The 12,319-nt window shown below is 42.2% G+C and overlaps 1 protein-coding gene across 5 annotated transcripts in view; it reads right to left on the reverse strand.

The window, feature by feature from the left end:
• Positions 1-2,866: 2,866 nt before the first annotated feature.
• The window catches only part of PDZD2 (PDZ domain containing 2), a 1,178,280-nt gene continuing 1,168,827 nt past the window's right edge, over positions 2,867-12,319 (reverse strand). For all 5 annotated transcript variants that reach the window (XM_085630570.1, XM_085630578.1, XM_085630563.1 and 2 more), the window contains one exon: positions 2,867-3,878. In XM_085630570.1, the coding sequence (XP_085486696.1) occupies positions 3,712-3,878 (167 nt within the window). In that variant the 3' untranslated portion in view covers positions 2,867-3,711. The remainder of the gene's footprint in view (positions 3,879-12,319) is intronic.

Genomic DNA, 12,319 nt, shown 5'->3' on the forward strand with positions numbered 1-12,319 from the left:
GATGAACCTAAGCAACTTCACAAATAAAACTGGAACAAAGGGATTCATTTGTCTAGTCACAATTAAAACCAGGTCACAAAAACTTTTGTACTCATGCCAAAGAAAAGAAAACGTGTGCTATGAAGTAAGAACCTTTTCTTATTATCAACATCTGTACAGTTACTTAAACTAGTTGTTTATCTTCATTAGTTCATTAAACACCTAAAGGCATGCAGAATGGTAGGTATCAACGGACATATTTATAAACACCTTCACTGTCTTAACATCACTAAAATTTCACATGCTATGGTCCTGAGTTTTATGATGAACAAAGTCTGTTGTAGAATAAGTGCATGGATGTACCCAATGTCATGTGTTGTTGGTTGCATTCAATATTTCATAATACTGTAGGCAAATGTCCAGCACTGATAACCACAATTGTCTGCTTCATTGAATCCTTTGTACTGTAGATCCTCTTTTGAATGAATGAGCTGCATGTGGGTTATGATAATTTCATCTACTTCAGGGGGATCCTGTGCATTCTTGGGATAAGCTGAATACACAATACATGACAAACTAAGTCTTCTTTTTTCCCTCAAGTACATTAATGTTTTCATATTATACCGAATTACTTACATCAAGGTTTGCAAACTTTTCCTAAGCGCAAATTAAACAATATATCATTACAATGATAAGAGAGTGTGTATTATCTATTGCATGATCCTGCAACTGTTTAGAAACAGGATTCAAACTAAAGTCCAAATCTCAACTCTAATAGTTCACTGTTTGCAAGCAGCTTTAATCCCCCATAGCAGCATATTGGTTCCAATAGGGATTTACAGCTCTACCCTGAAATCTCCAGGACTATATTCTAAACAGTACTGTAGACCTGAGAAGGTAATTTCTCTTCCAGTGGTAATAGAAGATGTCTTACCTGAGTGTTCTGCAGATTACCAAACAGTTAACCATGTCTTATCTATGTTTAACATCTCAAGCCCCAAACTTCTTTTGACTATAAACATTTTATGCTCCTTTGCTTTTTATGCAGTATGCATATATATTTGCTGTTCTTATAATTTGGGGTGACCCAACAAATTAAGTCATCTCATGGATGATGTTCAAAAGACAATCAGGGAGTTGCACCATTCTGCTACGCAAAAACATATCATGCCAAATGTGTGTCTTAAATGAATTTTGCACCATAGTAAGTCGAACAGGCGAATGTGTTCTAGCATTATATAGTATTTTACAGTGCCTGGCTAGTCTCTTACCTACACTGTTTATACCTGCACTGTATTTTACATCATAAAATGATTATCCAAAATGCAATATTAGAGGCACTGCCATTTAATCCTACATAGAAGTGTCAGTTACCGCTTGCGGTCATAACTGTTTTATTTGACAGACATCATTCCCAAACTGTAATGATGCCCTTCATGTGCCTGTGATAGTGCCCTTCTTGGGCCTGTGATAGTGCTATTCTTGCGCCTGTGATAGTGTTCTCCTTGAGCTTTGTTTTTTAATGCTTTGTTGTAGGAAACAGCATGTTTCGATAGAAATGAAATATAGTCTAAAGAGGAAAGAACTGTAATATAGTTGTTGATGGTTTTCCTCATATAATCTATAAGTATCTATGTCTTACCAGAATAAGAAAATAAAATGCATTGATACTCCAGTGGGTAATGGTTGACTTCTTAGCATCATCTGAGCTTGGGGTCAATAATGTTTGGCAGAGCAAGAATCCCACAGTCAATAAGTGGTGCTTCCATCCTGCCAAACCTGCAGTACCCCTGCCTTATTTAGATGGTGGGGGAGCCTAGAGGTGTCCAATTGCAAAGACCAGTTTTATCCGACATTGGAAACCACTGGCTCTTCAGTCGATCCCCCACAAGGCTACCTGGATGAGGGGTGGGTAAGGCCCACCATACTTACGACAGACCTTTCAAGACCTCCTCTTCTTGCCCAAGACTGTCATGCAAAGCAGGTCAGTCCCAGGCAGGAAAAACAGCCAATGACCCCAAACACAAGGAGAAATCTACCTCCAGGTCGGGTCTTTAATATTTAGTTTTCCAGAAAAATACCCCTGGTAAGGTGTGTGTCTACAAAACAAAATGTAATAGGACTTGGTGACATCTCAAGATACTGCCCACAATCATGACAGAAATTTGTATTATTGTAAGAGGTTCTCCGATGGATGGGTGGAGCCGGGCCTCTGTCACAGCTGCACGCTCCCAGCCAGGGTCTAAATGCCCATATATATATTGGCCGGTACCAAATCTAAGGACAGTGTACAATATCCATACAATACAATAGAAAGTTACATAGACGGAGGCTGTCACTTACAATAAATACAAGGCTGTATACAGCAGCATTAAATCTTAACCACACCAACAAAAATGGCATGTTTAAAAAAAGGGTATGTTTAGCTTTCTCTTAAGTCAAATATCAATTTCATACAAATGTTAGGCAATTGTTTAAGATTTAAACTTCTGTCACCATTTACATGTGTTTACAGTCATGATTTAAATAAAATAAATTTAGAGACTGCGTGCACCTCAAATACTACGAAAGGAAAATGCAACAAAGGTGCGTTGTAGAAGGTTGATACATCAGATCTGTGCATAAAATATGAGACTTAAGCATTAAGACCAAGTGTTGCATTCTAGTTAAAATATTAAAATCGTTGCATATATATCACTGCATGCAACTAACTAATGACCAAGAAGATAACATCATTTTTGTTTCTAACAGAAGGGCTCTTCGGCCCTACGTTGCTGAATGAATGTTTATAGGAATGAAATGAAAATAATGAAGGTTGGAAGAAACTGATGGAGAGCTCCAAGGAAACCGTGCTGGAACATGAATGATTGTACGTTACGTGTTTTTTGTGCCTGCAGATATTTTATACTATTGAGTAATAACTTAGTAATGTATTAGAAACCTAACCAATTTTGATATTCTTTTAAGTTATTCTGTGTCGATAAGCATTTGTCTTGCCCAATTTATGCCAAGTACCTCATGGATATCCTTGTTGGGCAACTCGGGCCTTGCAAAGCTTTTGTCCATTGCAAGAGAGCAATGTGATTCACTTTAGCCCTCTCACTGCTCCAAAGTTCACTACTTTATCAAACACAGACCATAACTTTATACACAGAACGGTATTTCACAAATAATATACAAAAATGGAAAGACGAAACAGGGACTGACGAAGAAAAAAGAACTTAAGTTGCATAATCTACCTGAAATTTTAGATGGACTTCAGTAAGCATCCAGATGATGTTAACTTGGCCTTCAGCACTATACAAGACTAGCCAACCAGGTGTAGTTAGCAAGAGTCAGTCAAGAACATGGTCTTAAAAGTAATAATTATAACCATGGGAAGTAATCAGTAAAAAAAATCAGTAGGGTGGAAACTGCAAGACACACCAGAACTGTTCACTTGCTATAGTCAATATTCTCTTGTAACTATGCGGCCAGCAACTGTACATATAAGATCACTACAAATTGCAGGATTAAAAGATCTTCATCTTCTTTCCATTGGATTTCAAATATTGTCATCTTCTTTCCAATGTTTCAATGGTATGTTTGTGTGTTCATTTGTAGCACTGAAGTCCACAAGCTGCCGAGAAGTAGATACAACTTAGATACATTTAGAGAAGGAAGGTTTAAAAACGCTTTACTGTACAGTATACACATGAAGTTGCTAAGAGGGACTGCTATGTGCTGCTGATGTCATACGGAGGTCCGATGCTTCCGGATCAGCAATCGAATAGGTCCTTCAGGGACAGATTTAATAATGTTCCAGGCATCGTAATGCATGAGTCCAACCAAAGACTTTCCTCCGATGGCAAGAATTTCATCCCCGGTTGCTATGGTCCCGGCAGTCTCTGCAGCACCACCTGGAAGAACATGAGCAAACAGTTAGTGGATGCCATAAATATGCATTGACAAATCTAAGTTATAGTTTACAAAAGATATACTATACTCTTGTACATTTTAGTGGCATAGAGGCATTGCAGACTTGTACAATTATTAAGTGTTAGAGCCTGTCATGTTTGTTTCTGTAGCAAGTGCTCACAACATCATCTCACCATCAACACCTCTCCAGGTTACGACCCACTTGCAATATTGTTAAATCTGCATCAACTTGCTGCTAATCAGCTACTAAGTGGTTACATGTACTAAAAAAACGTAATTTTTAACAATTTATGGGGATTAAGGCAAATGTGACTACACCTATTCAGTAGTGTGGTAATGTCCTTTATCTATTGGTGCATGGGATCTAGAGCTCAATACCCCTTATGCCTATTGGGATAAAATCCCACAATAGCAAAATTCAACAATTTGATTAAGCACTCCCTTTAGTATCACATAAAAGCACTTGCATTTAAATCACAAAAGTATTGTTTTCTTCATATATAAAACACGACGTGTTCAGCAGGTGAGTTTAAGTCTCTTTATTCCTAAATTCCCCTTGACGTTAGATAAAACCGTAGCCAGCGCGTTTTTGTGGTAATTAAAAGGATAATCTCACATGATGGTATACTTCTAATTGGCATCAATTTATGATGTATATTCAAGTAACAGGTCTTAAGATGAGACCTGAGCCAGGGCAGAACACTATAGTCGGTGCTGCCCCATTCACCCACTTCTGATATGCGGTCGCTGGCTCAGGTCTCATCATAAGACCAGTTACTTGAATATCCATCATAAATTCATGCCAATTGGAGGAAGTATACCATCGCGTGAGATTATCCTTATAATTACCACAAAGCGCGCCAAGGAAACGGGCCAACAACAATACATTTAAATTTCAAGATAGTAGTACAGCCATACTTGTGTTGCCCTGAAGAAGTCTGTGTGGACAAAACGCGTTAACTACGGTTTTATCTAATGTCAAGGAGAATTTAAGAATTAAGAGACTGAAACTCACTGGCTGAAAACGTTGTGTTTTATATATGAAGAAAACAATACTTTTGTAATTTGAATGCAAGTGCTTTTATGTGATACTAAAGGGAGTGCTGGATAAAATTGTTGAATTTTATAAAAAAGAACTTGGCATTACTTTCCAGATCACATAGATTGATATTACAGTTGCACCTATGTATAGTGTTGTAGGAAACAGTTTACTGAACCATTGAGTAAAACGATGCATTCAAAGCATTCTTTTTAAAGCGCGTATGAGCAATGTGGATCCTGTGAAGGGGATCAGGAGTTGCAAAATATCTTTCTGAAAATTACTTTATAGAACCCATCACTTGCAAGATCCCACGTTTCAATGTAATATTTGCAAGTAAATTCACCCTTCTACTCCGCGGTCTACACCTTAACCACTGGCTTGATACGCTAACAATATTTGAAACTGTGCTCAACTAGCTCTTTAATGAATATATTCATCACAAATGGCCACACGATCTTGACAGGCCACTCCTTTATGAAAGGTGTAGGAAAATCACCATTGTCTATAAAGGAGACCTCTCCATTTCCATGCCTGACCATAGAAATAAGGCTTTCTTCAAAAATATGTCGCTTGCATTTGGGTACCTAACAGCAACTCTATTAAATTTGGCATAATCTATTGCCTATCACTTTCTCCATGACTCTCTCAATTTTAGTTTTATCTGTGACCTGGCATCCAAAAGAGAAATTCTCCTGGGCTACTTCAACCTTTAGTTTGATGACGTCAAGAACTGCATTGCATACTTCCCTCAGTGGCATTGCTGCATCTGGGTTTATCAATAACGTAAGGGTGAAATCTGCAGAGCTGATCGCACACTAGATCCCATTTTGATGTACGATGGTTCCCTAGCTGAGATTTGGACTGGCCACGGTAAGATTATTTTCCTTCTGTTCTTCAATTTACTCCACAAAAGAATTATCTCTCTAAATAAACTCAATTGACTAGAGAAAAACAAAAACAATTGGAATGTTCAGGTATCCTTCACTCGTACACTTCCTACTTACAACATAATCAGAAGTGCAAGTTCTCCTAATGTCTTTCCTAAACTCCACAATCTCTAAATATCGAGACACAATTGCTCAACTGAAGAAGACTCACAGATAATACAGATGAGGGAATATGTTAAAAAAGAGCTTCTAAATGACTGGCCTTAGACCTAAAAAGAGAAGCAAGAAATATGAAAACAGCCAAAAGGTAGATCAGAATATGACCCTACAATATGTTTGCTATTTATGTGTTTAATATTCTTATGTAGCACTCCTGGATTACATGGCATTAGGGCTCGCTAAATGTAACATATTAACGTTACAATTAAATCACAAAGAGACATAAAATCACAGGATATACATAAATTGGAGAATGCAAGCCAACTGTTACAACAGAAATAGATCTGAAGCTACAGCATAAATTTAAATATCAATGCATTAGTTTAGGTAATGGTGATAGAGATAGGGTTTCAGGTTTTCATTGTCATTAATATGGCTAAAGTAATTTATCATCGATACAATTGCCAAAGCCTAGTGGATTGTTGCAAGTGATCACCAAAAGTAAAAACTACCACCTACCTCACCGCTCCTGAATTTACTTCACGAAACTGGTGCAGCAACACCCAAACCCTAGTCTCTCCAAGTTATCCCAATTCAAAGTTCCACAACCCCAAACTCTCCATCCCTGTCCATCTAAACAACTTCGGACACAATGCACGAAAAGTTAACAAAATAATAAGGAAGGTTTTTCCTACGTGTAGCCCCCTCTGCAAACTGAATAATGCTGCATCCCATCATTTCCTCTCCCCAAAATCATCGTGGATCAAAGAAGACTTCGAAACATACCCTCAATCCTAAAACTTCTTCATCATTTCTCCCTGTGACCTCACTGCCTAGCCAATGAAAAATGCTGGAATCAATAACTTCACTTCTACTTTGGAGGTTGTTTCATGGTACCTCTGCATTGTGCTTTTTATGTGCAGAATTTAGCTGCATATATAGGTTGATATCCTTTTACTTTTTTTAAGTAAAATCACTGGCCAGACATTGATCTATTAACTGCTAAAGTTTGAGTTCGCGGACATTGAATACTGGGTTTCTAGCCTTCTCCACCTCCCTGACTGAGACTTGGGCAGTTTCCTTCATTACTCTGACAAGGAAATACTAAAGGGCTGTACTTGGTGCTCACTTTGCATCCAAAAACATCAGTGGATAGGAGTGCAAGTGTCAGAATTGGAGCCCAGTAACCTCTGCTCTCCCTCAAACCTACTTCCAAAACCAGGTGCTGTGGAAGAGACCGCGTGCACCAAGTGTTACTGTTCTCATCTAGGGTTACGCTATAGCAATACTTGCATACTCCCATGTGATGCACAGATTGTGTGCACAGTACATGCATGTATTCATGGAATGAAAAAGAAGCAGACTCTGTATGATACAACTCATGCACAAAACTAAGAATAACACCCTTTCATATTTCCTCAAAGCAATGTGAGTAGAGTCAGCCTACTGTACAAGACCAAAACATTGTACAGTGCAGAGGCATAATGCACCAGTAAAACTGCACAGCCACCGCATAACCAAAAATAACAACCTATATTAAATTATCAACCTAGAGCCTATCTTCTATTCCCCGCTACACACAGGGTGAGGAGTATAAGACAGTACACACATTGAGATGGGATTTAAAGGTAGCAAACAGTGATGACTGGAAGGAGGCAGGCACTCATGGAAATTGGCAATAATGCAGACTTTCATGACAGAGAAAGTGTTTTCTTAACTATACATCATATAAGAGGAGCAGGTATATCAGTACATCTTAGAGCCCATGCACTTACAGGAGAACACTGGAATGTTGGGAACCCTACTGAAGACAATGTAGAAGCCCAGGGCCAATAACGGCTCGTATAAACCGTCTGTTCCCACATTCTAATGATTATCTTTTTTGTAAGTCCCTACTTGTTTTAGAGCATTCCACCCTCAGTGGGTGGAATGTCCTGATAACATTATAACCTCTCTGCCTCAGGCCGTAACAGTTGACATATGTCCTCTCCCTTGTTTTATGGCGGTGTCTGTGGCCCCGGCATATAACTTGGGTTTTGGTCATTAACAAACGGTATAGCCCTTGGCAACAGGCTAGAATGGTTCCCAGTTACTATTTAAACATAGCTTCATAGCTTCCATTGTTCTTTTATCCCTTGTTGTTGCTTACAGTGCACTGTGTCCTGAGTGGGCACTGAGGGGCATATGCATCAAGCCCGCATTTTACGATTTCTAAATAGCGAATTTTACTGATTCGCTATTTAGAAATCGCAAAATGCAATGCATGAAGGATTCGCAAAAAAAACATGTGATTCCTTAAAATGCCTTAATTGCGAGTCGCAATTAAGGAATTGATTCCCATAGAGGCCCATAGGAATCAATGGAAATTGCATGCGCAATGTGCGAGTACTCCATAGGTACTCGCAAATTGCTCATGCAATTTCAAGGGTGCCAAATGGACACCCTGTTACACCCCTGAAATTGTTATGTACACCCATGTTGCACACACACAAGCCCCAAGGGCATGTGTGTGTGTGTAACATGTAACTTTGAAAAATGCACTTTTGTGCATTTTTCAAAGTTTTCGCAAATTACCATCAACTTAAAGTTGATGGTAATTTGTATTTCTTAATAGCAAAATCGCAATTTTTTTTGGCTGCATTGCATTTAGGGAATCGCAATTTGAGATTCCCTAGATGCAATCGCAAATTTTGCGATTACTTATATAGCGATTTCTGCATTTGAGATGATGCATCCCAAATGCAAATATTGTGGTCGCAAAGGGGCAGATTTTACGAACGCAAAAAGCAGTGATGCATGTGCCCCTGAAAGTTTTGGGTATTTTGAATGAGTTTAATCCCATTCAAAGATGGACGCCGGTGTGGGCGTGCACACATGGATGGCCATCATGAATGGCTTTGTAAAACAAGCACAGTCAGCCCAATTGGCTTTCTAGGTTGTTGTTTTTTTACAACGACAAATACAGACAGACACTTCCATGTATGAACGTACAGTAAGCCATTTTCCATAATACAGATTTACAAAAACGTTTTTAAAACAAGCACTGGTAAAACTAATAGCCTAGCAGCCCATGTCAGACCTATTGACATTTCCAATGTTTTGTTTGTTTATCTTGACATATCTGAAAAAAGCATTGATACATTCCTTCCTTCTCTGGATAATTATAACAATTATCTTTTTTTAAACAAGCCTCCTGTTGCAGAAGCCGACCTATTCAACTTGCTAGTATTCTTATAAGAGGCTTTATTTACAGGACATACAATACAAGCCCTAGTTAATAAGTGTTCAGTTCTGGCAGTCGAAGGGAGCCATCGACTGCCAACAAGAGCCGAACTCTGTAAGGCTGCCCGGGGGGGGGGTTGCGCAGCGGCCCGCCCCTTTGAGGGCGGCCGCCTTAGTGCCACAGGAAGGCACAGGGGTGGGAAGTCGTGTCCCTGGGATGGCCCAAGGGAGACCCCAGCAGATAGCTGCTTCCGGCGGGGAGGAGCCAGGGGGGTACATATTCTGTCTCCGCCCCCTCCTCGCCCTCTTGTCCGCTCGTTCGCCTTGCCCGCCCATCCGCTTACCCGGCGTCCGGAGGGACAAAGGGGGGGCCAGGTTTTCTAACAATTCTCACTTTGTGTTGCAGGAGTTGTTACAGGGCGATCCAGGGTCTGCACATACCAAGGGGTATAGCATGCAGCAGCACCGTGTGGTGCTAAGCCAGGATACCCAGGGATGTTTAGCGTGTCCACTGGAAGACCGACGGCGCCCCGCTATCCGACAGGCGGTTGTGGGTCTGAGCAACCGGGGGCTGCCATGTATGCTCCGCCCACCCATCACGGGGGGGCGTGTGTAGCAAGTGGACTGGTGGTCCACAGGTGGGAGGGGGGGACCCTCCCAACATTAGGTCTACACCAATTGGCGTTGCCATGGTGACTCTAGGCTTATCAGACGGGCAGGCGGCATAGGGGCTGGCCTGCCCTGGGATCGCCCGTAAGATAACCCACCATGTTTGCATATTGCTTATGCTAATAAACCTGCAGCAATATTTCTCCACTTACATTCAGTGTCGTGTGTTTTTATTTATGTACTTATGTGTGTTGTGATAACTGTTGCCGATATTGGCACTATGTTGTATACCACCGCGAGACACCCACTGCTCCACAGCAGCCCCTGCCTGAAACTCAAGTCAACTCCGGGTCACTCCTCATTTCATCCGCTCGGCCTCGCATATTTACTGAATGCGGCTGCTGCGGGGCCAAGTTAGGAGTCTGATGTCAGTCCCACTTTAGAAGTCATAAAGCATTTTTTTCCCTCCAAAAAGCATATTCATTTCTAGCAGTGCAATTTACTGACAGCACGCGTGAGAGATGTCAAACCCAATGCAACATGTAAAGCATGTATACATGTCTTTGTCAGGCAGACTTGTTTCCAGTCGACTCGCAGTCCCGTGTATGATGAAAAGATAGTCAGGGAGGGCTGTGGAAAGGGGGAGCAAAGTCATAACATTCCGCTGGTTTAAGCAGAGTAGGCTGGAGTTTATTTGAGGGTTTAGTTTACTTTTGATCAAACCCGGCGGGAGGAGGGGGCGGAACACGAGCACTTTGCAGCTTGATTGCAAACGGGCCTCAGTGGTCCCTATGTGACCCGGCTGAGAGGGGGAGGGGGGGAGGGGCGGGGGCCCAGGGCGCGGGCACGGATTCTCACGATGACATCATTTCACATTTCAGATCTGGGCAGGTTCTACTTAAAACTACAGATTGAATGGTAAGAGTGACTAACGAACGACGTGCGCCATTTTAAAGTGTGTACAGTGTGTCACACTCCACTCAGTAGACAGGCGCTGTACGTTATAAGAGGAGACTCTATGGAGAGAACAGGAGCGGGGAAGCACGACGCACTGGGCGCTGACGGCGCCTAATAACGGGATCAGATGCAGGAACACGGCGGCCTCCAAGGAGTCCGCTTGTGCTCCTGCGCACAGTGCTTGTGACAAAAGAAGGCCCATTTCAAAGTGTTTGTTTGGACTCTCTAATGGGGTCTGTGTGGTCAATCGCTGCTGATCCTGCTGCTTGTGGGGGAAGCTTGCTCAACTGCAGTTGACAAAGCTTACCACCTGCTGCTTATTATGCCACATGCTGAGGAAGCTTGCCCTACTGCTGCCTGTACTATCTGCAGCGAATTCTTTCTCTACCGCTGCTCACGCTTCGTGGAAGAGACGTCCCCAACTGATGTCCATGTGTGTGAGGAAGCAGGGCCACTGACACCCATGAGAGATGTGTGTGGAGGAAGCTGCCTGTCCTAATCCTGTGCATACTGTGTGTGAAGGAAGCTGCTTGTCCTACTCCTGTTCATACTGTGTGTGGAGGAATCTGCCTGTCCTAATCTTGTGCATACTGTGTGTGAATTTGAAGGAAGCTGCCTGTCCTACTCCTGTGCATACTGTGTGTGAATTTGAAGGAAGCTGCCTGTCCTACTCCTGTGCATACTGTGTGTGAATTTGAAGGAAGCTGCCTGTCCTACTCCTGTGCATACTGTGTGTGGAGGAAGCTGCCTGTCCTACTCCTGTGCATACTGTGTGTGGAGGAAGCTGCCTGTCCTAATCTCATGCATACTGTGCGTGAATTTGAAGGAAGCTGCCTGTTCTACTCTTGTGCATACTGTGTGTGAACTTGAAGGAAGATGCCTGTCCTAATCCTGTGCATACTGTGTGTGAAGGAAGCTGCTTGTCCTACTCCTGTTCATACTGTGTGTGGAGGAATCTGCCTGTCCTAATCTTGTGCATACTGTGTGTGAATTTGAAGGAAGCTGCCTGTCCTACTCCTGTGCATACTGTGTGTGGAGGAAGCTGCCTGTCCTACTCCTGTGCATACTGTGTGTGGAGGAAGCTGCCTGTCCTACTCCTGTGCAAACTGTGTGTGCAGGAAGCTGCCTGTCCTAACCTACTCCTGTGCATACTGTGTGTGGAGGTAGCTGCCTGTCCTACTCTTGTGCATACTGTGTGTGCAGGAAGCTGCCTGCTCTACTGCTGTGCATACTGTGTGTGGAGGAAGCTGCCTGTCCTACTCCTGTGCATACTGTGTGTGGAGGGAGCTGCCTGTCCTACTCTTGTGCATACTGTGTGTGCAGGAAGCTGCCTGCTCTGCTGTGCATACGGCGTGGGTGGAAGTTCGCTCCACTGCTGTGCATATTATTATTATTCAGGTTTGTAGCATGGCTACCCAACCAAGGGTTTCCCAGCGCCAGGCCACAGAAGAGGTACCCCGAGACGCCACAGAGGCGACTCCCGATATCAAAGTTTAAAACAAGGTTTTAAGCTTCCTGCGGAAGACTGATGCGAGCAGCGGGCCCT

Source organism: Triturus cristatus, chromosome 2_1 (genome assembly GCF_964204655.1).
Source record: "Triturus cristatus chromosome 2_1, aTriCri1.1, whole genome shotgun sequence".
NCBI classification, from domain to species: domain Eukaryota; kingdom Metazoa; phylum Chordata; class Amphibia; order Caudata; family Salamandridae; genus Triturus; species Triturus cristatus.